We start from the raw sequence: 26,480 nt of genomic DNA, 5'->3' as shown, positions 1-26,480 counted from the left end.
GGCCAGACTGGATGGCTTTCCCAGCTCAGAAAAAGGGGCGGTCACACCCCTATATGCACTGAATGCACAATGAAATGAATAAAAAACAAATCTGAACTGAGACAAGTAAGTTAATGTGTATGCACAATGTAAGTGCATTTTAACACATGACCATTAACCAGAGAAAACAGAAAGCAAAAAACACACATATCCGGAGACCAATTCAACACATCAGCACCCTTCTTAGTCAGATCAGTCAATGGCTTGGCAATACTAGAAAATTTTGCTATAAATTTCCGATAAAAATTAGCAAAACCCAAAAACTTCTGGAGGGCCTTCAAAGAAGTGGGCTGAACCCAATCATAAATGGCCTGTACCTCGGCCGGGTCCATTTCAATAGTTGACGGAGACAAAATAAATCCCAAAAATGAAATCCTCTGTACTCCAAAAAGGCATTTCGATCCTTTGACATACAGGGAATTCTCCCTCAAGATCCGGAACACAGTCCGAATATGTTCCACATGAGAATCCCAATCCTTGGAGAAGATCAAAATATCATCCAGATAGATAATCAAAAATTTATCGACAAAGTCTCGGAAAATATCGTTCATGAAGCACTGGAAGACAGAAGGGGCATTAGTGAGCCCAAAAGGCATCACCAGGTACTCAAAATGTCCCTCCGGAGTATTAAACGCCGTCTTCCATTCATCCCCCTGCTTAATGCGGATAAGATTATACGCCCCCCTGAGGTCAAGCTTGGTAAACCAGCAAGCACCTCTAACTCTAGAGAATAGATCCGAAATCAGGGGTAACGGATACTGATATTTAATAGTAATTTTATTGAGGGCACGATAATCAATACAAGGCCTTAAAGAACCATCCTTTTTGGCCACAAAAAAAACCCGGCACCTAAGGGTGAAGAGGATGGTCTAATATGACCCTTCTCCAACGCCTCCTTAATATAGGACCGCATAGCCTCGTGCTCGGGTACAGATAAATTGAAGAGCTGACCCTTGGGAAATTTACACCCCGGGCTTAGTTCAATTGCACAGTCATAACTCCTATGAGGAGGCAAGGACGCAGACTCATTCTCCCTAAATACATCATAAAAGTCTGCCAAATAGTCAGGAACATCATGCGACTGAGGAGAGGTGGAAAAAAACGGAGCATCACTAAAGGCACACCGACAACCCCAACTCACCACAGACACAGACTTCCAATCCAAAACTGGATTATGAATTTGCAACCAGGGAAACCCCAGAACAACGGCATCATGCAGACCATGCAACACCAAAAATCTGCAATTTTCTTGATGGTCTGGGGCGACCCGCATGACCACCTGGGTCCAAAACTGAGGATTATTTTTAGCCAGAGGGGTAGCATCAATCCCCCTCAAAGGGATAGGCGTCTGCAGAGGTGTCATCGGAAATCCACAACGTTTAGCAAAATCCAAGTCCATTAGGTTTAGCGCTGCTCCTGAATCCACAAAAGCCTTGGCGGAAAATGTGGACAGGGAGCAGATCAGAGTAATTGCCAGAAGAAACTTAGGTTGAACACCACCAACAGAAAACGTGTGTGCAAAGCGTTTCTCTCGTTTAGGACAAACAGAAATAATATGCGAGGCATCTCCACAGAAAAAACACAGCTTATTACGCCTTCTGAACTGCTGACGTTGCGCCTTAGGCAAAACTCTATCACATTGCATAGGTTCAGACGTCTGTTCAACCGGTGGCAACACCTCTTGTGCAATCCTGCGTTCATGTAAACGCCGATCAACCTGAATGGCTAATGACATAGAATCGTCCAGACCAGAGGGAACAGGAAATCCCACCATAGTATCTTTTACGGCTTCTGACAAACCCTTCCGAAAGAGAGCAGCCAAGGCATTATCATTCCAGGTAGTAAGGACCGCCCACTTTCGGAACTTTTGACAGTACAACTCTGCAGAATCTCGACCCTGGTTTAATGCCAACAGGGTCGTTTCAGCCTGATCAATAGCATTAGGTTCGTCATACAACAACCCCAAAGCTTGAAAGAATGCGTTCACATTAGTCAGAATAGGATCATCTTGTTTCAAAGAAAACGCCCAATCCTGGGGATCGCCACTCAGCAAAGAGATGACAACTTTAACCTGCTGCGCGGAGCTCCCTGACGAGTTAGGCTTCAAGGCAAAAAATAATTTACAATTATTTTTGAAACTCAAAAATTTAGATCGATCCCCAAAAAATACATCAGGTGTAGGGATCTTTGGTTCAACAGCATGCGAACGAGCAAGGTAGGCGGAAATTCCCCGCACTTCTGCAGCGAGCTGCTCCACACGATCAGACAATTGCTTTATCTCCATTGAGAGAAAAAAAAATTCCCCCTACGGCCTCAGAGATATAGAGGAAAGAATATACACACACCTTTTTTTTTTTAACACAATTCTTTCCTGCTATTGAGTACCCTAGGATCTGCAGTATGGCGGGTGATTCTGTTATGATTGAGTCACCGTAGGAGGCAAAAATAAAAATGCTAGCTAAGTCCAGAAAACCAGAGCAGTTGGCAGCTATCGGATTGCAGACCCCTGATCCTATTACAACAACTAACAGTAGCCGTGGGGGGTTCCTACGATGCCCTAGACCCCTCGATCACAGCCGGAGAATTAAATAGGCCTACAGAAAGAAAGGGGAAATCTAAACTGCCCCAGAGCAGACCCCAAAGCAATAGGCAGCCCCCAACATATAATGACGGTGAAGCGAGATGAAAACACTAACACAGACAGAAAGATAGACTGAGCAAAGAAGGGGCCCAAACTACCTAGATAGGAAAGGACAGGAAGGCTGCTGTCTGCAATCCGTGAAAAACCCTATGAAAATAAGAGCCAACAGACTGACAGTGAAAAAGGCCCTGAAGACGCTAGGCTTCAAAAAAGCTATGTCAGTACTAAGGAATATTCTGAAGACAGAGCAACAGGCAAAAGGAGATTCAGCTCACCCCAGCAGGGAATGGCAGAATCCAGAAAAGCAAGGAAAACAAAAACAAAACATAAATGCAAACAGGCAAAGCAGAAACTTAGCTTTAGGGAAGCAGGAATCAGACTGGTGTCCTAGAAGTCCACAGAGAAATCACCCGCAGGGCAGAAGGGCGTCGGCAGCCTTATATCCAGTCAGTGACTCCACTCAGCCAGTCATCCTCATTAGTCTCAGGTGCCTGATAATCAGGCTCATTACCTTCCTTTACCAGAATAGGGAGTTCACCAGACCTCAGTGACCAAGGGGAAAATGAACTCACAACACCTCCCCCTCCTGTATACGTGTATCCAGCCTCCCCCTCCTGTATACCTGTATCCGGCCTCCCCCCTCCTGTATGCATATATCCCGGCCTCACCCTCCTGTATACATATATCCCGGCCTCACTCTACTGTATACATGTATCCGGCCTCCCCCTCCTGTATACATATATCCCGGCCTCACCCTCCTGTATAAGTGTACCCGGCCTCCCCCTCCTGTATACATATATCCCGGCCTCACCCTCCTGTATATGTGTACCCGGCCTCACTCTCCTGCATACATGTATCCGCCCTCACCCTCCTGTATACGTATATCAGGCCTCCCCCTCCAGTATACATATATCTCGGCCTCACCCTCCTGTATATGTGTATCCGGCCTCACTCTCCTGTATACATATATCTCAGCCTCACTCTACTGTATACGTGTACCCAGCCTCACTCTCCTGCATACGTGTATCTGCCCTCACCCTCCTGTATACGTGTACCCGGCGTCCCCCTCCTGTATACATATATCCCGGCCTCACTCTCCTGCATACGTGTATCCGCCCTCACCCTCCTGTATACGTGTATCCGGCCTCCCCCCTCCTGTATACATTTGTCTGACCTCACTATCCGATATACCATCCTAACCCTCCAATATACCGTCCTCACCCTTGTATATACCAGCCTCACCCTCCTATATACCGTTCTCACCCTCCTATATACCAGCCTTACCCTCCTATGAACTACCCTCACCCTCTATATACCGTCCTCAACCCCTATATACCAGCCTTACTCTCGTATTTACCATCTTCATTCTCCTATATACCAGCCTCTCCCTCCTATATACCATGCTCACCCTTCTATATACCAGCCTTACCCTCCTATGTACAATCCTCACCCTCTATATACCGTCCTCACCCTCCTATATACCGTCCTCAACCCCTATATACCATCCTTACCCTCCTATATGCCAGCCTTACTCTCGTATGTACCATCTTCATTCTCCTATATACCAGCCTCTCCCTCCTATATACCATGCTCACCACGTTACTCCAGCTCTTTCTCATCGGTTTCCATTAGTAAGCTGTGTTCTATATAATGCTGTCTCCTTACTACTGTAGGACATGGAGGCTCCAGAAGTCTCGCAGGGAAGGAAAGTGACGTCCTTTGGTAAGACGGATACCTCTGTTCACACTGCACTTGTTTTATATACATTGTAGCACACACTCGATTTATTAGTAAAAGTTACAACCTTTCAGCTGTTTGCAATAAACCAATGACATAAGAACATTATAAATATCTTAACGCAACTAATATAACAGGAGGTTTATCCAACGTCACCACAAAATTCCTTTTTTAATGATTAATGCAGTCAGAATTATTCACACCTTCATGTCCAACCCCTCTGGCTGTTATAACCTGCTGTAGACTTGATGCTAAGCAAAACCTCATCATCTGGCCGTGTTCATGAAAAATTTTAGACCAGTCCTCATGGGCAATGGCCTCCTTGTCAGTAATATTGTTAGGTTTGTGTTATGCAATCTCCTTCAAATTCATCCTATGGGGTTCAAGTCAGGCACCTGTGACGGCCTCCCAAGAATCTTCCAGGACTTCTGTAACCAAGACTTGCTGAACTGTGAGGTATGCTCGAGCAACAGCTCCGCACAAAAGACATCCAGTTATCAGCTGGAAAAACGAAACATAATGCACAGCAATGTAAAACTGATATTGGTGATCACATGCTCTGTCATTTGTGCCTTGGAACTGTGGGCACTAACCAGGTCACTAGAACTATGGGCGTACTAGTCTATCTGTGTCCTCTGGATTACTCCTGAAAGTGGAGACACTGGGTTTTCGTGCTCTGCTATGCTCCTATATCAAATCTTACCTGTCCCCTCTCCCACTCAGGGAGGTGGGAAGGTGAAGTGTAAAGGATAACACTAACCAGAAAAACAAGGGAAGACGCACAAGGATAAATGAAAATAACAATCATACAAAATACAGTCACCAAACAACAGAGTGGGACACAGGGGGGTTAAAGGAAGTAGCAACCAAATAGGAGAGGATGAGGATGCGCACACAAGCCAAACTCCAACCACAAACTACACCTCTAACTCCAGAACCAGGCAGCAAGAACTAGCACTGGCAATACTTAAGTGCCAGATGTCAGTATATATAGCAGAGGGAAGTGGCCAGCACTGAGCAGCTGGACAATCCAGGTAGGAAAGCTTCAACTGTACAGATTAACCCTTGCATTGCCAGCAAGGACAAAAAATGCACTATTGAATAAGATGGGGAAGTGCTTCTAACCAGGGCAGGAGTGCGTGAAACCAAACACCGTGGTCTTCTGGCCCCTCTCTATCGCCGTATCCCCTTGACAGTGACATCCTTCTTTTGCTAGAAAGTCACTTGCTACTCAAAGCTTAAATAATAGAAAAAAGGACACCGTTGCAAAAATAACTGCAAAACCGCCTGACAAGCCACTGCAGGAAAAAAGGCTGCTGCCACCATGCTTCACTGTACAGATCACCTAGCCACCGCCATGCTTCACTATACTGATCAGTTAGCCACTGCCATGCTTTACTATACAGAACACCGAGCCATCAACATGCATCAATGTAGGGATCACTGAGCCATTGCCATGCTTCACTGTAAGCATCACCAAGCTACCACCAGGCTTCACTGTACAGACCAACAAGCCACCGCCAAACTTCACTGTACAGATCACCTAGTCACCAGCATTCTTCACTGTACAGATCACCGAGCCACCCCCATGATTCACTGTATGGATCAGTTAGCCACTGCCATGCTTCACTGTACAGATAACCGAGCCACCAAAATACTTCATTGTACAAATCACCAAGCCACCACCATGCTTTACTGTACAAATCACCAAACCATCACCATTATTCACTGTGCAGATCAGTTAGCCACTGCCATACTTCACTGCACAGATCTCTGAGCCACAACCATGCTTCTCTGTGCAGATCATCGAGCCACTGCTGTGTTTCACTGTACAGATCACCAAGCCTCCGCCATGTTTCACTGTACAGATCACCAAACGTTTGCCATGCTTCACTGTATGGATCAGTTATTCACCACCATGCTTCACTGTACAGATCACCAAGCCGCTGCCATACTTCATTGTACAGATCGTCAAGCCACCACCGTCCTTCACTGTACAGATCACCTAACTAATGCCATGCTTCACTGTATGGATCAGTTATCCACCCCCATGCTTTATTGTACAGATTACCGAGCCTTGACCATGCTTCACTGTACAAATCACTGAGCCAGCACGGTGCTTCACTATACAGATCGCCGAGTAACCACCATGCTTCACTGTACAGATAATTTAGCCACCCCCATGCTTTACTGTACAAATTACCAAGTACCACCATGCTTGACTTAACAGATCACCTAGTCACCACCATGCCTCACTGTATAGATCTCCAAGCCACCGCCATGCTTCACTGTACGGATCATCAAACCACTGCCATGCTTAACTGTATAGATCAATTAGCCACCGCCATGCTTTATTGTACAGATCACCTAGCCACTGCCATGATACACTGTACAGATAACCAAGCAATCACCATTCTTCACTGTACAGATCAGTTAGCCACCGCCATTCTTCACAATAGCCATTACCGGGTCACCGCCATGTATCACTGTAGATATCATACAGCCAGTGACAGCATCCAATTTCTGCCACATTCAGGTGATTCAACCATGGCTTCTGTAGCTTTTGTACTTGTTGTGAGCTCTGCTTCCAGCTGTATCTCCAGGAAGATTCTCTGCCTTTTTATATTTCTTCCTTTTATCTTTTTTTCACACATATCATCCACAATGGAGGGGGTGATTGTTTATTATTATAAGTGCACAGAGATAAGGCAGCAGTCACACAGTTAGGACGAAGTCAGATGACTGTATAATATGCACGACCATCTCATCACAGTGCTAGGACTGGCCCACAGCTCTCCTGACCCGAGCGAGATTGCGTGTACTGTATTTCTATGCGACTGTCACACTCGAGTCAGGAGAGCTGATGGCCAGTCTGTGCATTGCGATGCGATTGTCGTCCATGTTATACGGCCGACTGACTGCACCCTTACATGTAGTGCACCTTGTTGGCTCATGAGGATAGGTGTGTGAGTGCTTGTTCATCGGTATTTTACACCTGTGCTACCTCCACTATATACAGCAGTGGCTTGTCTGCATCCTGCCGCTCTTTGATGATATAACCACATATTGGTAAGTATGGTCCTTTATTTTGTCTGTCATATTGATACATTAATATAATTATTTCCATTTTTAGCAGAAATGAAGACAGATCTCAACCTCTTACTAGAATGTCTGAAGTTTCAAATGGACAATCCTGACTCTCAGAAGGAGACCTTGGCGGCCGTGCGATCTATTTGCCAGGACAACAGTAAGAAACATAAATATACTGTATATACTAGCTGTTTCCAGCCAGCTAACGCTCGGCACGCTCATTGCTATCTAATTAACGCTGCTGGTGATTAAGCTAAAGTAAATAATGACAACATTCAATAGCGCTTACGCAGGTGGTAAATTAAATAAAAATTAAGTTAATAATAATAATCATTAAAAATCTGAATAATACTAATGATACATTTTATTCACAGTGTAAAATCAAAAACAAACTGGATTCAGTAAGATGTGCGTTTTTTATTCATTCCAGCATCTAAGTAATGTGGGGGGACGGAGCCTTGTGTGGTAATGTGTGGGGACGGAGCCTTGTGTGGTAATGTGGGGGGCGAGATTATGTGTGGTAATGTGGTGGGGGGCGAGATTATGTGTGGTGATGTGGTGGGGGGGCGGGATTGTGTGTGGTAATGTGGTGGGGGGGCGGGATTATGTGTGGTAATGTGGTAGGGGCAGGATTATGTGCGGTAATGTGGTGGGGGGCGGGATTATGTGTGGTGATGTGTGATGGGGGGCAGGATTATGTGTGGTGATGTGGTGGGGGGCGGAATTATTTGTGGTGATGTGGTGGGGGGGCGGGATTATGTGTGGTAATGTGGTGGGGGGTGGGATTATGTGTGGTGATGTGATGGGGCGGGATTATGTGTGGTGATGTGGGGGGGCGGGATTATGTGTGGCGATGTGGTGGGGGGCGGGATTATGTGTGGCGATGTGGTGGGGGGGCGGGATTATGTGTGGTGATGTGGTGGGGGCGGGATTATGTGTGGTGATGTGGTGGGGGCGGGATTATGTGTGGTGGTGTGGTGGAGGGGCGAGATTATGTGTGGTGATGTGGTGGGGGGGCGGGACTATGTGGTAATGTGGTGGGGGGCGGGATTATGTGTGGTGATGTGGTGGGGCGGAGCTACTATGCAGGGGGCGGGATTAGCGAGTAATCACGATGCCTCTTATATATATAGATATATATACACACTGTCAAGGATAACAGCTTGGGGGAGTAACACAGATCCCACCACTGTTACCATTTTGTCACAAATGACACCGGTGTGATCATACAGTTGTCAAGAGAATGTCACTCCACTGCCTCCAATCATCGGGACAATTACACATTTGACTGATGAGTGATAGACAAGGCCATGGCTACTTACACTCCTAAACCAGTTATTGGGGAACTTGGTGAGCGTATGGTATATACACCTCCGATTCCAAATCATGGAATATACAATATATATCCTGGTACAGTTGCTACAGCTCCACAATAGCAAAAAAAGGCACCAGTGCTAGCTGCCAGTACCAATCGTTTATACAGGCCGATTGGACACCCGTTACAGGTAGCGTATGGCTTCAGGGGTGCAGTTTCAGAGTAAGGCCGGGATCACAGTACCGTGTGTGATGCGAGAAACTCGCATGAACACCCTGCGCTACCGCCGGCACTCAGGACCGGAGCTGCGGCTGCATGTATTTCTATGTAGCCGCAGCTCCGGTCCTGAGTGCCGGCGGTAGCGCCGGGTGTTTATGCAAGAGACTCATGTGAGTTTCTCGCATCACACACGGTGCTGTGATCTTGGCCTAAGAGGGATAGAGATATTAAATTATATATTTTATCCAGAATGGTAGGCAGTGTTAATAAATAATAACGAGTAATCGCGAAACTGCCGTTGTCCGGCACCTCCCTCCCCTAGCATTCCTCTAACGTCCTGCATGTCCACATACCTGTTGATGGAATTCATGTGAAATAAAGACGCACAGTTTTTCAGCTCCATTGGTGAGTGCTGCATTTTTCTTCTTTTTTCGTGATACATTGAAATATTCATGTTTCTTCATGCAAGCACCTCCGTTTTTTTACTGAACTATACACCACAATACTTCAGATAAAAAGCTCCATCTGTTTATGTGGTGATTTGTGTGCCCTAGTCTGCCGTTCATCTGTATGCCTTCTTGTTGGGATTAATAAATAATAAACAAGATGATTCAAAATGGGAGCAAAATAATACGGTATGTACAATTACATAAAATAAAAAGCAAGGAAGAAAGAGTACGAAACCTGTGTCACCGAAATGGCTCACAGTTTAGTGGAGGGAAGTGCTCATTAGGAAAATCTACAGACCCCACAGCAAGCTACAAGCTATACCTTCCAAAGACTGACAAAGGACCAAGACCAATTTCTGCTCTTTATTAGATAAAAGTTACGCTCAAATACCTTCACTTGATGAGCTCATGTAGGGGCTGTTTGTGTTATGTACTCGACCCTTCAGAATTTTATGAGATCCACAACTTACAGGATATCCCTGGAGGTCCCAGGCAGCAGATATTGACGTCACGTGTCTTATTGCGATTTTACGTTTATATAGAGATCAAACATGACATGTATAGCATCATCCATTGGACTGTTCGTAAGTTGGAGGTGTTCTGCTGATCTTAGAGTAATGTGAGTGAATGTGTTCTGTTTGCCCCTTTGCTACAACGCCGAAAATCTATCTTCTGTAAATATTGGATCAATGTAAACCCCAATATTCATATCTGGACACAGACGCTTATGCCTCTGTGTAAACAAATCTCCATTTTGGTATCTGGTTCCCAGAGCAGATCTTACTGTTTTAATTACCTGGTCACTTTGATCAGAAAAAGCTTGTGCCCATATGTAAATGAATCTTAGCCTCCATGTGTTTTCCCAGAGAAAAACTCCTTTTATGATTACCTGGTCACTTGTGTTGGCCGCTACTTCAATGGAGATGGAGGTGTTAGCTCTCTTTCCCTGTTATAATTAGTTTTCTCTCTTCCCCACTGTAGTCAATGTGAGGGGGACATATCCCCTCACTGGAGATGTCTGTATGGATTCTAAATTTTCTCTACGACATGCATATTAATAAGAATTACATACATTAAACCGCAGATAGAAACGACAAGGTTTATTGTGGGCTGTGCGAAAAACGATTCCTCCGTAATGCGATTTTGCATATGTCCCGTGGTCAAAAATGGCGTAACGTTAGTGAGTTCACCATGCGACAAGCAAGCTGCAAAATATGAAAATAAATTTGGACTTTTTTTGCGACTTACAAAGTGTCCCCATTCACTAGCCATATTCTGCGACAAGGCTGAAGATAAGGATTGCGCTAGTGTAGCACCAGCCTAAATTATTGTGTTTTCTTTTTCTACAGGCGACGCTTGCGACTACTTCAGAGATATCGGGGGCTTAATCTTTCTCAATAATCTCGCCAAATCCAGCGCTCACTCCCTGTTAAAAGAAGCCTCCTTATATACACTAGCAATTTTGACAGAAAGCAATGGTAAAGATGACAATTTCTAGTAAAATATTACGATATATTTCCTTTTATATCTTCCTGTTTTCCATTCTAGTGTATTGTCAGCAAACCTTGTGCACCGCCGCCATCTTTGAAGACGTCCACACGATCTTATCGGATGAAACGTCTTCCGTAAACCTAAAACGGATGAGTGTCTTCTTGTTCCTCGTCTTGGTTTCGAATAACAGTAAGTCACGCCGTAACGATGATGACCCACAAATCAGAAGAGGCCAGCAAGTAAGAGGTTTGCAGGCCTGATGCCGGTCCTACGACTTTTTTAGCTCATACGGCTATCATAGCCCAGAAGTTGGAATGAGCATGCACGTGTTCTCCACCAGAAGAAGGAAATAAGTTGCTATCAGCCACCTTATATCTACAAAAGGATTGGGCATGTTGAAATCCATCAGCCCAATCCTTCCTCCTGGGCAAGCCTCTATCCATTAGATTGCCGTACAGTCTTTCTAATCAGTATGAATCTCATGCTGATTTCTGCTTTGTAGGTACATTGGCTGATTTATAGTGTTTTATTGATTTGCTCTTTTTTTTAGAGACTGGACAGAGTCTTGCTAAAGAATCTGGATGCATGGAAACACTTCTAATATTATTTAGGTAAAATATGTAAATGATTTTTTTTACATCTGATGAAATCCACACAGAGAAATCTTTGAATATGTATTTTTTTCCTATATTTTGCAGTAAAATATTGACATGTAATGTGGTACTGGCCAGTGGAAACTCAAATCCACAATATCAGCTGTGGTCATCTGTCTGCAGCGCACTGTGCGTCTGTGTTAATAACCCACAGAATGGTAAGATGTTTATATTCATTTCCTGACAGGTGAGTGAATGAGGTTTATTCAGCTGTGAAGGGCGAATGCTGCCACGTTTTGCATCTCATTCTTTGACATATTTGTTTTGTGTTTCTCTTTCAGAAGAGAACCAGAAACTTTGCAGTTCAGCATTTCCACAGGCGATCAAACGGCTTCAGGGGTCTCTCCAACATGAGATGGTGCGTCCTATCTGTTCCATGATTGGACTTACTGTCGCCAATAGTAGTAAGTTCATGGCAACATGACACGTTACCCACCTGACTGCATTGTGCCCGCTCGAGGAGGATAATGCTATGGGATTGTTATCAGGGGTCGGCATTGGGCCTTTCATTCCAGCACAAGATACTGTGGACAAATGTAGCTTCCAGCTTTGTGGGAACAGTTTGGGGAAGGCCCTTTTCTGTTCCCCATGACTGTGCCCAGTGTAAAAGGTCCATACTGACATGGTTGGGAAAGTTTGGTAAATGAACATAATAATAATAATAATAATAATAATAATAACAGGATTTTTGGGTTGCTTACCGTAAAATCTGTTTCTCGAAGCCTTCATTGGGGGACACAGAAACCATGGGTGTATGCTGCTGCCACTAGGAGGCTGACACTATGTACAGAAAAAGGTTAGCTCCTCCTCCGCAGTATACACCCCACTGACCGGCACTAATTTTCTCAGTTGGTAAGAAAGCAGTAGTAGAAGTAACAAAACAGAATGAAAACAGAACAGACAACTCAACTGTAATCAACAAACAACATAAGAACAGGAGTTGCAGAACATGGGAGGGTGCTGTGTCCCCCAATGAAGGCTTCGAGAAACAGATTTTACGGTAAGCAACCCAAAAATCCTGTTTTCTCTGTCGCTTCATTGGGGGACACAGAAACCATGGGACGTCCCAAAGCAGTCCCTGGGGAGGGAGAACAAACTTCCATTAGGTCTGAGGACTCACCACCGCCGCCTGCAAGATCCTTCTGCCTAGGCTGGTGTCCGCCGAAGCGTAGGTGTGGACCTTGTAAAATTTGGCAAACGTGTGGATCGAAGACCAGGTTGCCGCTTTGCAAAGCTGCAGCGCGGAAGCTCTGTGGCGCACCGCCCAGGAGGCACCCACTGCCCGGGTAGAGTGAGCTCTAATTCCAGGAGGGGGCACTCGATGCTTGACCCGGTAGGCTTCCAAAATTGTCGATCTGATCCAGCGAGCAATGGTAGCCTTGGAGGCCGGCTGACCTTTCCGCGCACCATCTGGAATGATGAAAAGAGAGTCTGTCTTCCGCAAGGGAGACGTCCTAGCCAGGTAAACCTTCATCGCCCTGACCAGGTCTAGCTTGTTCAGGGAGCGCTCCAGAGGGTGGATTGGACCCGGACAAAAGGACGGGAGAACAATGTCCTCATTTAGGTGGAAAGTGGACACCACCGAAGGAAGGAAGGAAGGCGGGGGCCGCAGGACCACCTTATCCTGGTGCAGCACCAAGAAAGGGGGACGACAAGAAAGGGCCGCCAATTCCGACACGCGTCGGATGGAGGTGATGGCCACAAGAAAGGCTACTTTCCAGGAGAGAAGGGAAAGGGAGACTTCCCTGAGAGGCTCAAAGGGTGACCCCTGAAGAGCCTCCAGGACCAGATTGAGATCCCATGGATCCACGGGAGCGTGGTACGGAGGTGCCGCATGAACCACTCCCTGAAGAAAGGTCTTAACCTGCGGACGGGAGGCCAACGTCTTCTGAAAAAGAATGGAAAGCGCCGAGACTTGACCCTTCAAGGAGCTGAGGGCAAGGCCTGCATCTAGGCCTGCCTGGAGGAACGCCAGGATAGAAGGGAGAGAAAAGGACATGGGCGGAACGTCATTGGCCTTGCACCAAGTTAAATAGGCCTTCCACGTACGATAATAAATTTTGGAAGATGATGGCTTTCTAGCCCGGATCATGGTGTGAATAACCCGATCCGAAAAACATGACCGTTTCAGAACGGCGGTCTCAACAGCCACGCCGTTAAATTTAGCGGCAGAGAATTGGGGTGGCAGATTGGACCCTGAGACAGCAGATCTGCTCTGTCTGGAAACTTCCAGGGGGCGTCCGCGAGAAGGTTGACAATGTCCGCGAACCAAGCCCTTCTGGGCCAATCCGGAGCGATGAGGATGACTGGTACCCCTTCCGCCTTGATTTTCTTCAACTGCTTGGGAAGAAGAGGAAGGGGAGGGAACAGATAGGGGAGCTTGAACTGAGACCAGGGAATGGTCAGAGCATTGGCGCCCACTGCGAGAGGATCTCGGGCCCTGGATATGAACTGTGGGACCTTCCTGTTCAGGCGAGACGCCAGCAGATCCACGTCCAGAGTCCCCCAACGACGGCAAAGCTGATGGAAGACGTCCGGATGTAAGGACCACTCTCCCGCCGCGGGACCCTCACGTGTGAGAAAATCGGCGGCCCAGTTGTCCACGCTGGGAATGTGCACTGCAGATATCGCTGGGACCAGTGCCTCTGCCCAGTGGAGAATCTTGGACACTTCTGCTAGAGCCGAGGAGCTCCGTGTCCCCCCTTGGTGGTTGACATATGCCACCGCTGTGGCATTGTCTGTCTGAATCCGGACTGGCAGACCCCTTAGAAGCCTTTCCCAGTGAATGAGAGACAGATAAATCGCCCGTATCTAGAGGACGTTGATCGGCAGAGTTGTCTCTTGAGTCGACCACCGACCCTGAACAGTCTGATTGCGAAACACTGCACCCCAGCCGAGAAGGCTGGAGTCCATTGTCACGATCTGCCAGTGAATCGGAAGGAATGACCGGCCCAGAGAAACTAGAGGTGACGTCAGCCACCATTTGAGGGACTGTTTGACCCGGGACGAGAGGCGAATTGGACGATCCAGGGAGAGAACGCACCTGTTCCGCCGAGACAGGATAGCCTGTTGAAGCGGTCTCGTGTGAAATTGAGCAAAGGGAATCGCTTCGGTCGTCGCCACCATCTTTCCCAAGACTTTCATGGCTGACCGGAAGGATGGAAGCTTTGGGCTCTGCAGTGATCGTACATCTCGCCGCAGAGAGATCATCTTCTCTTTTGGAAGAAAGACCCTCGATCGATGGGTGTCGAACAATAAGCCTAGAAACACAAGAGGTTGAGTCGGAACGAGGCAAGACTTTCTTTTGTTTACGAGCCACCCGAAACTGGACAGGGTGTCGAGAATGATGGTAAGGCTTTGGAGAGTCTGGTGAAAAGACGGAGCTTTGATTAGAATGTCGTCGAGACACGGGAAGAGAACGAGACCTCTGATCCTCAACAGGGCCATCAACGCCGCCATGATCTTTGTAAACACTTTGGGCGCGTTGGCGAGGCTGAACGGCAGGGCGACAAACTGGTAGTGGTCCTGATGAATCGCAAAACGCAGGAATTTCTGATGCCCGTGAAAGATGGGGACATGCAGATAGGCATCTTGAATGTCTATTGAGCACATGAATTCCTGCGCTTCCATGGAAGCGATTACTGAACGAAGGGACTCCATCCTGAAGTGTCGCAGGCGGACCCTCTTGTTCAGTAGTTTGAGGTCCAAAATGGGCTGAACCGCACTGCCTTTTTTCGGCACTACAAACAGGTTTGAGTAAAACCCTGTGAATCGTTCTGATTCGGGAACGGGCACAATCACCCCGGAACTGAGAAGAGAGGCGATGGACGCAAAGAAGCCCGGAACTAAGGCGGGGTCTTTTGGAGGTCGGGACTCGAAGAAGCGATCCCGGGGCTAAGAAACGAACTCTATCTTGTATCCTGAGGATACAACTTCCCTGACCCAAGCGTCTTCCACCGAGGCAAGCCAGACGTCTCTGAAGAAAAGGAGTCAGCCGCCCAGTTGGGAATGCGCCTCGGAACTTTGTTGATAGTCATGCCGATGTGGACCGTCCAGTTCTGCACCTGGAGGAGCTGCCCTGGGAGGAGTAAGATCGCCAGGATGGAGTGAGCCTAAAGGAGACATTTTTCCTATCCTGGCATGCTTGCGGCCTTTGTTGTTTGGAAAAAGTTTCTGCCGGCGCGGCGCGGCGGAAGGGCCGAAACTGACACCTTGGAGGGGGTCTACGAGGCTTGGACTGAGGGAGAAGAGAGCTTGTGCCCCCAGTGACGTCTTTAATGATCTGATCCAGCTGGGATCCGAAGAGACGCGCTCCCTGAAAAGGCAGATTGGTGAGGGACATCTTTGACAAATCCGCTTGCCAAGCCTTGAGCCAAATTGTGCGCTGGATTGCAACTACGTTGCTAGACTCTTGAGCTGCGCAAGACGCGGCGTCTAAGGAGGCAGAGTCCAAATATTCCCCTGCATGGGAGATCTGGTTGGCTAGCTTGGCCAGTCGTTCTGGTTGGGCTCCATCAAGAATGCCTTGGCGGAGATCCTCCACCCAAGTAGAAGTAAAGGTTGGGCTTAGCACCGTCGCCGCCGCTTAAAATGCTGACTTTGCTAAGGATTCTATGATCCTGTCGTTAGAATCCTTTAGAGACACCACACCTGAAATCGGAAGGACCGTGTTGTTAGATATTCTGGACACAGGAGCGTCTACAGAGGGGGAAGCCGACCAGTTGTCGGTGAGCTCTTGAGAAAATGGGTACAGCACGCCGAAACGCTTCCCTCTTTGAAAGCGTCTGGTCGGATTTTCTCTTTCCCTGGTAAGGAGCTTAACAAACTCAGAGTGAGGAGCGAAGACTCTGGAAGGTGCTTCTGCCTTTCTGAATGAAACCTCCTGATCTGAGGGTTTCGCATGGGAGTCTGTGATTTCGAAAGTGTGGTTAATTGCTGCAATGAGGTTCTGTACCGTAACCTTCATGTCTGCGGCATGGTCCGAATCCAGTTCTAAAATCTCTTCGGATGGCACATCCGAGAACGCTTCGCCTGACTCGGGTGAGGAAGGACGGGAAGGAGACTGCTGGGGAGGACTATGTGGTGAGATGGGGCGAGAGGAGGAATCCGGCCGGAGATCCTGCCTAGGCCTTTTGCGGCTCATGCTGGCTGGCTCAGATGGAGCCTCTTGAGACCTGCTGGGCCCTGCAGAAGTGTCCAGGGGCAACTTATCAAGCACGGCCACTAGGGACTGAGAGACCCTGGTGAGATCTGCCACCGATTGTGATAGAGAAGAAGCCCAGCCGGGAATGGGGGGGTTCACTCTCACGTGGAACATTAGAGGGCTCCTGGGCGGCGGACTCAATGGGATTGCTGCAGTCGAGGCAGAGGGGAGTGGACTGACCTGAGGGAAGTTTGCGATTGCAAGAAGAACATGCAAAGTACTTGACTAAGGTGCAGGTGGGAGCAGGAGGACGAGTACAGTCAGACTTAGAGTTAGGCATAATGAAGAAAAGTCACTGAAGCAGTGCCGGAAGGTTGGGGGACAGGAGGCCAAGGAGGGTGTCAGTCTGCAGTTGCAGAGCTACTCACGGTCCGGTGTCCTGTAGCGACTTCCATTAATCGATGATGCACGACTCGTCTGGACTAGTAGGGACACGGCAGAGGAGACAGCGTCCGGCTGACAGGCTGAGAAAATGGCGGCAGCCTGAGGGGAGCAGAGCAGGAAGCGCGCGCTTTTCTGCAGAGACCGAGGAAGAGGATGGGCGAGGCTAACCGCCGATGCTGAGGATGGCGCCGCCCGCTGAAGATAGACAGGCGAGTGGGCTGAGCGCCGCCTCTGGGACGTACAACATGAAGGGAGAAGGCGGTGGACGGGCCTAGAACGGTCGGGAGAGAAGCCCGCCTAAGAAAGGAGGCGGGGCGTGGCCGCGACGCGGGACAAGGCCCAAAGTGAAGCCGGGGCCTGTATTAAATGTGGCGACTGCCGGGAAGCGCAGGGCGGCGCGGAGGCCTCGCAGCACAGCCGCGGCGACCGCTCCCGAAGGACCCCTGCCTGGAGCCTGGCTGCAGAGAGAAATAAGTAAGTGCAGCCGGGGGAGAACGGGGGCAGGATGAAAGGAAGCTGACAAGGGGAGAGACCCTGATGCTGAAGATAGGAGCCGTGATCCTGTATCGCGATATAGGGCCCTAACTTACCTACTGACTTGATCCGTCTCTGAGTAACCTGGGGAAGGAAAGTACCTCATCATTATGTGTTTCCTGTAGAGGGATGTCCGCGCCTCATCCAAACCGACAGGCTCTGGTAGGCGAGTGGGTGGGAGACGGGGAACGAGGACCATCTGGAACGCTGACACACACCCGTGTTAGGGTCTTGGTCCTGCTGTAGAGAGCTGTGAGGATACAGGGTGGCAGTACACGCCGTACTCATAGTCTCTGGGTGGGACTACAGACGTGACCATTCACTCTGTATCCCTCCGGAAACCTGAAAAGGAACGACGTACACTGAGGTAGATATGGGTCTAATGAAGACCCGTGTCCACCTCCTACTGACACTAAGCTAAACTGAGGAAATTAGTGCCGGTCGGTGGGGTGTATACTGCGGAGGAGGAGCTAACCTTTTTCTGTACGTAGTGTCAGCCTCCTAGTGGCAGCAGCATACACCCATGGTTTCTGTGTCCCCCAATGAAGCGATAGAGAAAATAATTTTATTTCTATAGCGCCAACATATTCCGCAGCACTTTACATTACATTGAACATAGCCCACATAGTATTTATATATAATAATATAATTGCAAGATGTAGAAGTGACAATAAGATTGTATTTTAAATCCAAAATCATTGTGTTTTTTTCGTAGGATTTGCCCAGGACTCTTTTGCTTCTATTGGAGGGCTGGATATATTGGCCGATGTTCTCTCCCACCTAGTGAATGGTTTACAAGAAAACAGTTTGGATGTCAGGCTTGCTATAGTGGTCACAAAGACTTTGGATGCTTGCATCGCAGAAAACTGTAAGTGAAAATAGTGGCACATTTGAGAACCGCATTTGTGGAAAAAAGCCACACAATCCCCCAGCGTGGACGTGTCCTAGCACCATATGTACGGTATTCTGTCTACCATTCCCTTGGTTGGCCATTTGCCAGGTCACATACATCAATCATCACACAGTATGATGTCTGAACCGGCTGCAGGAATCCTGACCCCAATTCAGCACCCCCATAGCTATATATGAGGCTGTCTACTTCAGATCATGAGTCGTGCAGGATGTGTGAGACCAGCATACGTCTGACTTCACATCTGCATTCTCAATTCAGATTTTCTGATATGTCATTAACAAATAACATAATTCCATATCATGCCTAATACCATTGGCACCCAGTGGAACTCATTGATTCCTAATGGGTTCTTCTGGAAAGGATAGCCTCAGATTCAGGTGTAAACAAGACCTAACATGGCATTAGATGGAAATTTTTGGATTTTGATCAACTATTGCAGTAATCCTATTACTAGTATATTAGCGCATGTATAGTAACATTGGTACTATCATTTATTTGTTTCCTAGCTAAATCTGTCCATCGCCTGGAAAAGCACAATATAATATCAAGTCTGATGAACCTTTTATCCTGTGGAAATCTGGAAGCAGAAGACAAGTTCAGCATTGTCCTCACCATCGGACACCTCACAGAAGACTGCGGTTTGTGTCCTGCAGCGGTTAATAGTTTCCATCACTGGTGGTGTGAATCGATCCGTAGGATCTGTGATCGCTGGATGGGAGACCTGAGAATTGCCTCTTACCTGATTGCATTTGCCGCTCTTCTTTTGATTTGCCGGCCTGGCATGATATTACATGCGTCAAATTGACATCAGATGCGTTAAATTATAATTATGAAATTGCGCCAGGCCGGATAATCAAACTAAGAGATACGGATACTGCCATAAGAGGCCACAGGTCACCCATGCAGCCGATGAAAATCGATTTGCACCAACTCTACTATCCATTGGAGATACTACTAATACAGGTCACGTTCATGATGTATATATGCATTTTACATTTCCCACAAATCAGAGAGCATTGTAGGAACTCAGTGGGAAATAACTGTGGTTTCATACGGTTTTACTCTTTTAGAGATCCGCTGCTTCGCTGTTTACGTCGGCGGTTCCGCCAGGATAACATTTACGTGGCGGTGCAGCGATACGGGCGCAGAACGGTTATGTGAAGTGTTTCTAATAAGTGTTTCATCCAACAGAGGCAAATCAATACGAACTGCTGAAAAGCCACGGACTTCCCCTCATGATCCAGGTGCTGGCCCAGTCGCAGGATGACGAATTGCACAAAGCAGCCACATTCGTCCTTCAGAACTGCAGAGCCATTAGTAAGATTGCAAAGATGTGAGGCTGTGTGTATACCACCCATGTGTACCCCATACCTACCAGTGTCGTCTCTGAAAGAGAGCTATGAGGGGTATACTTTACATTGCAAATGAGATGCGTCGAACATATGGATTTACCAAAGTATTTCTCTGATTTATGGCATTGTATAGACATTGCCCATATACAGCTATTCCTCCTGACACATGAACCGTCGGCCAAGTGTGAGAGTTTTCTTTCAAAAAGAGAAAAAAAAAGCCAGCTCACCTGAAGGCATGTGTAGTGGATAGCCCGGACCACGTGCAGTCTTCACGCAGTAACCAAGGAAAAAGAAAAAAGGTCCAGCTTTGCAAATTCAAGTCCAATTTATTGTTAAAAACAAGTCCAAAACAGAGCAAAAAATGGTGTGTTCACATGAGTAACAAGTAGTAGATTACGCGTTTCGAACAATAGCTTGTTCTTTCTCTTTCTTTTTTGAGAAAGAACAAGCTATTGTTCGAAACGCGTAATCTACTACTTGTTACTCATGTGAACACACCATTTTTTGCTCTGTTTTGGACTTGTTTTTAACAATAAATTGGACTTGAATTTGCAAAGCTGGACCTTTTTTCTTTTTCCTGTGAGAGTTTTCTGACTGTGGAGAGGGGAATAAGCCGCTGCTAGATACCTTTGGTGGCTGCTTATTTCTCTTAAGAACATAAGGATCAGGCATGTTGAATTCCAACAGCCTGATCATTCTTCTGATCGATGCCCCCTGCTCTACTCTTTAGTTACTCTTTACTCTACAGTTTAGATAAGACATTTGCATCCTCTAGTCTGATATCATCTTCCTGTGACTGTATTGTAAGCAGCATGGATGCTAATATTATTGCTGTGCTATTTTTTAGGTTTCTTGCATTTGTTTTTACTTTTCAACCACTTACAAACGTTTTGCCATAATACACAGCAGAAACCCTGTCTGTCAATGAACAAATCCCAAGAGAACATCTTGGCTCTGCGTCCAGTCACACCAACCAAAGAGAGAGATGTTTGCATGAATACTGGGGAAAGGCCGAAGAAATATTTCACAAAATACAAAAACTACAGCAACAGTACGATGAGGTGGGTGTGCGCCACTAATATAGGATTTATACTAGCTTTGCTTCCTTCTTTAGCTCATCTTTCAGTTTCTGCCCTGCACTTATTTCATCTTCATCTTCTATATAGCCTGTTTTCGCTGCCCTCCCTGAGACTATAGATGGATTTCCCCCCTCTCCACACACTTTGAAAAGAGAAGGCGAGAGCAGTGAGAGTCACTTGGATCAGCTGCAGGAGCTCTGACAAATTTGTATTAGTTTTGTGACTTTTTAGCAGCAAAATGGTAGAAAATAAATTAGAAAGTTGCTTTTACGAAGAAAATGAATGATAGAAAAATCTGTATGAAGGTGGCTGTAACCTTTAAACGATTATTCTCAAATAATTAGGTTAACCCCTTTCTATCACATAGGAGATAACTTGCTTATCACTAAGCGGGCTGAGGTCTAGACCCCAACAATCCCAAGATTGGGGCTTTCGAACCCTGAATGGAGCAGAGATGCATATCTACCTCTGCTCCATTCATTGTCTATGGGACTACACTCAGCTTTTTCCAGCCATCCCATAGACAATGAATAAAGTGAAGCCTGAGCACTCACACCTCGGCTCCATTCAGAACGGGTCCGTTTTCAGGGTCCCAAAGCCCCGATCCTGGGATCACTGGGGGTCCCAGCTGTAAGACCTCCATCGATTAGCAAGTTATCCCTGTCATGATCCTAGTGCAGGTTTTGGACCTGCACGCTAGGGGTTAATGTCTTGAGTCCAGTGTAGGCCTGACCTGCACACCTGGGGTTAATTATTGTGGCCTCTCTTTTGTTCGTGGAGATCTTCTTATAGCCCTGGGAAGCTCCAGTCCCCGTCAGTTATACTTTTGCCCTTGGCCGTGTGTGGTGACTCCTGTGTGCCTGTGCCTGCCTTCTAGCTTGCTTCTATGGTTCTGACCTGGTTCTGTCCCCTGTTGTGAGTTTGCCTGTTTATTCTGTACTGTATATCTGTTTCTCTGGTTTCTGACTCCTTGGCAACGTCCTGATTATCCGTTCTGTCTAATCCTTTGGTACTGTCCTGCTATCTATTGCTTTGACCCCGGCCTGATCTGGTTTACGTCCCTGTCTATGCCCCTTGGTAACTTTGTCCCGTAGTTACCCTTCTAGGCGTTTTCCTACAGCTCCTAGCTCTCTGGAATTTAGGCCACACCCCCAGCAGTCAGGTGCTTCAGGTCCTATCTGGCCTGAAGCAATTTCTCTCTGCTCCTTCCTCTGGGAGACCTGTGGCTGGCTAAGCCCCTTGACAGTCATGTGCTTCAGGTCCTGTGGGTCTGAAGCACACATCTTCACCGCTGCTGCCCCGCTCCACAGGTATCTTTGAGCACAATTTGTCATACTCAGGACACGCACACTGGCTCAGTGAGCAAGTGCAGTGCGGTGTTCCTGACAATCCCCTTTCCTATTGATATGGGAAGAACTTATACTTTTAGGGAATAACTTTTTAAAGCAAATTCAAATCTTTTGTTTCCCCAAGTTCATACTGAGATGGCTCCTGGGAACATAGTCATTGTCTGTTTTATATACAGTACGGGGTGGTCACACAAGGAGATTTTTAAAGTAGTCATCTTACATGGACCTTGCATGCACCTCCTGTACCACTGTTTTTAGGGGTTATTGAGCTTAGCTACAGTCATATATTCTTATTTCTAAACTGATATAACATAAGCATATTTCAATGTTGCACAGATATTGTACTTATATCATTCGGTGTTTTTTTCCAGGATACTGAAAATATTCAGGGACCGGAGAGAGGCGAGAACGCTGATTCTGCTCATGGGAAATCAATTGCTACATCCATGCACTGGTTTCCAAATTTAGTAAATCACCCAAAATACAGAGATGACAGATCCAGAGCAACTGGATTCCATGGCGAGGTACATTACCGAAATAACATTGCTTCCCTAAAACATCTATATACCAGTAGTTCACCTATTGCATATTGCCAGAGTCGGACTGGCCCACTGGGGAAGTGGAGGATTCTCCGCTGGGCCCAGGCACTGACATCTGCTGGCATACAGGGCCGGCAGCTGCCTATGGCTCCCGCTGCCCCAAGGGCCCCCAGCCAATGGTGTGTTGCTATGAGTGGCACACTATGCAGCTGCTATGGTGCCTGAGTCAGGGGGTTCCACCCGGCGCCGGTGGAGCAGCAGCGGGAGGCCGGAGGCGGCTGCAGCAGCTAAAGCCTGTGCCCGCTGCTAAAGAGAAATGAATATTCACGGCTCCCCATGCCCATGGGGGGGCTGCATCAGGGAGCTACATTATATTCTATGGGGGGGCTGCACTATACCCTATGAGGGGGCTGCATTATACTCTATGAGGGGGCTACATTATATCCTATGAAGGGGCTACCTTAACCCCTGCTATATCATTAAGATATATTATAAAAAATGTATAGTGGGCCCCAAGAATCATTTTCTCTGGTGGGCCCAAGGTGCTCCAGTCCGACGCTGCATATTGCTTTGCTGTGCAAGTATGAATCATGAGGTCTAGACTTGCCCTGGGTCTTTTATCCAAACACAACAGCCCCACAGCCATGCATTAAGCTGTCCGGGCATCGCTGGTCTGGACATCACGGTTTGTAGTCAGAACATCAATTTTGTCTGTGAGAAAATACAAAAATGGAGATTTTGGTATTCAACCTAAAATCTCTTTCTCTGAGCCTTCATTGGGGTACACGGCAAAAATTATGGTTTCCTGTGTCCCCCAATGAAGAGATAAAGAAATTATTTTGTACTGGGTAATGGCTACTTGAGCAATTTTCTACATCTTTTTATAGTGATTGGGACCACTGTGGGTATATGTAGTGCAAGTCAAACTTAAAGGGGAATTCTCATCTCGTACATGTATGACATATCCATAGGGTATAGCAAAAATCTTTAGTCCATGCTGATGTCACCAGTGGGACTCGCATTTATCTCGGCTGTTAGGATTCTTTCAATGGAGAGGTGATCAGATTTCTACCTCTCCAATGAACGTAGCGTGCGTCCGAGCCTCGTTCTCGAGATAGATGAAGTATACCTTTATGGGGTATCGAGAGAAAGAAAGAAGGTTGTCGGATCACACAGCTGTATGTATGAAAAACAAAGTCTTCTTTATTTCACACCATTAAAAAGCAGATATATCCACAATTAGATAAAAGCAAGTTACATTCTTACACGTTTCTGGCTCTCAGCCCTTAGGGTATGTGCACACGCTGCGGATTGGGGTGCTGATTTGGCCGCGCGGATTTTGTAAAATCCACAGTTAAATCTGCAGGTCAGAAGACCTGCGGTTTTACCTGCGGATTAGCCTGCGGTTTTTCATCTCCACAATGGAGGAGATGGCAAACTGCAGCTGAATCCGCAGAAAGAATTGACATGTCAATTCTTTCTGCGGTTTAGAAACCGCAGGAAAACCGCGCGGAAAAATCTGCACCGTCTGCACTACGGTTTACATTTCCCATAGGATATTATGGTACTGTACACCGCAGCAGAAACTGCTGCGGATCCTCAGCGGCCAAATCCGCTGCGGAACCGCAGCAGAATCCGCAGCATGTGCACACACCCTTAGTCATAGAATGTGTCAAACTAGAAACAAGTGAAGTAATTTATACAGGTGTGACTTCTCATGACATCACAGATAATTAGCAGCTACACCTTAAGGGTATGTGCACACGCTGCGGATTCCGCTGCAGTTCCGCAGCGGTTTTGGCCGCTGCGGACCCGCAGCAGTTTTAGCTGCGGTGTACAGTACCATTCAAATGAATGGTAAACAAAAACCGCTGTGTAGACGGTGCGGATAAATCCACGCGGATTTCCTGCGGTTTTGAAACCGCAGAAAGAATTGACATGTCAATTCTTTCTGCAGAATCCGCAGCGGGTTCCTATCTCCACCATTGTGGAGATGGTGAAACCGCAGGACCAAACCGCAGGCTAAACGGCAGATAATCCGCAGGTCTTTTGACCTGCAGTTTTATCTGCTGTTTTTGCAAAATCCGGGCGGATTAATCCGCACCGGATTCCGCAGCGTCTGCACACACCCTAAGGCCGGGGTCACACAGGTGAGGAATACGGCCGAGTGAGAGGCGCTAAAAGCACGCATTAGACACGGACCAATGATTCTCTATGGGGTCCCTCGCACCAGCCGTATATTTCTCATCCGTATTCTACTGTCCGTGCCAATCGCAGCATGCTGCGATTGTCAGCGTACTGCGCCCGTAGTACGCCAATGCAAGTCTATGGGTGTGCAAAAAATACGGATTACACACGGACCACACATGTGACTTGCGAGAAATACGCACCCGGTGTCTTTTAGCAAAGCCGGCAATTCAGTGCACTATACAGTAAACTCACCCTGACAGGTTTAATAAAGAAACCAAAGAATAGATATAGACACATAGAATACATATATATATATATATATATATATATATACACGCATTCTATGTGTCTATATCTATTCTTTCATTTCTTTATTAAAACTGTCATAGGGCTCCATTATATGTCCATTTTGCAAGCCTGCAAGAAAATCTCGCCATACGGATGCCATACGGATTACATACGGATGCTGACATGCGCAAAAAACGTGACCACACCTTGATTACGGATGACATACAGAGCACTGTTTAGGTGTCTGTCATCCGTATTACGCATGTAAAATATTGACCGTATTTTGCGTCGGTTAGTGTGACCCCGGCCTTAGGCTCATTCACACGTCAGTATTTTGCATCAGTGTTTGTATGCCAAAGCCAGGAATGGAACTTACCAAGGAAAAAAATATAATTGAAAGACTGACTCCTGTTCCTTATTTTGGAGACATTCCTGGTTTTGGCATACAAATACTGATAAAATACTGATCAAAAATACTGATGTGTGAAAGAGGCCTTACAAGCTATACTCAACAAAGCTCAAAATACAAAGGTTATTTTACCTATGATGAGCACTATTTTAAAGAACAAATTTTATGACTTATAAATTCATGCACCATAATATACGAAAGCAATTATATTTTATTTTTGAACTATAGATAAACATGAATTTGCTTATCTATCAAATTTTTTTATTGTTTGTATACCCAAAATAATCCATTGTTTGATTTATTGCATTGGTATTATATATGCTATCCCCAGACATTTTTTAATTACTTTATGTGCAGAATTAAATGTTCAATAAATAAGATAATAATTTTTTATGGGAGTGTTCCATCATTAAAAACATTAAAAATAGACTCCATGCTAGGGGCTATAAGAAAAATAACATAGACAGTTCACTTAAAAAGGCTGCAAATGTCACAACAGAAAAAACCCTGAGGCCCAAAAATTCATGTATTAAATCTACAAACAATACAGTAGCGTTCAGCACCTCTTTCAGTCTCCAATTCAATAAAATATAAAGCATCATTAAA

General features: G+C 46.5%; 1 protein-coding gene across 3 annotated transcripts in view; it reads left to right on the top strand.

Annotated features, from left to right (window-relative positions):
• Nucleotides 1-26,480, top strand: part of TERB1 (telomere repeat binding bouquet formation protein 1) — a 50,136-nt gene that overhangs the window by 9,346 nt on the left and 14,310 nt on the right. Inside the window, exons 2-13 of one of the 3 annotated variants that reach the window (XM_073583316.1) lie at nucleotides 4,354-4,402; nucleotides 7,551-7,664; nucleotides 10,840-10,968; nucleotides 11,039-11,170; nucleotides 11,532-11,592; nucleotides 11,680-11,792; nucleotides 11,916-12,038; nucleotides 18,471-18,623; nucleotides 19,175-19,306; nucleotides 19,860-19,985; nucleotides 20,930-21,081; nucleotides 22,820-22,972. In XM_073583316.1, the coding sequence (XP_073439417.1) occupies nucleotides 4,357-4,402; nucleotides 7,551-7,664; nucleotides 10,840-10,968; nucleotides 11,039-11,170; nucleotides 11,532-11,592; nucleotides 11,680-11,792; nucleotides 11,916-12,038; nucleotides 18,471-18,623; nucleotides 19,175-19,306; nucleotides 19,860-19,985; nucleotides 20,930-21,081; nucleotides 22,820-22,972 (1,434 nt within the window). In that variant the 5' untranslated portion in view covers nucleotides 4,354-4,356. Of the gene's footprint in view, nucleotides 1-4,353; nucleotides 4,403-7,550; nucleotides 7,665-10,839; nucleotides 10,969-11,038; nucleotides 11,171-11,531; nucleotides 11,593-11,679; nucleotides 11,793-11,915; nucleotides 12,039-18,470; nucleotides 18,624-19,174; nucleotides 19,307-19,859; nucleotides 19,986-20,926; nucleotides 21,082-22,819; nucleotides 22,973-26,480 lie in introns of all 3 variants that reach the window. The other 2 variants (XM_073583299.1, XM_073583308.1) reach the window with 2 other exon arrangements.

The sequence above is a fragment of the Dendrobates tinctorius genome, unplaced genomic scaffold, assembly GCF_039654945.1.
Source record: "Dendrobates tinctorius isolate UK_male_01 unplaced genomic scaffold, ASM3965494v1 ptg000009l, whole genome shotgun sequence".
Classification (NCBI taxonomy): domain Eukaryota; kingdom Metazoa; phylum Chordata; class Amphibia; order Anura; family Dendrobatidae; genus Dendrobates; species Dendrobates tinctorius.
This window is presented reverse-complemented; position numbering and strand designations above follow the sequence as displayed.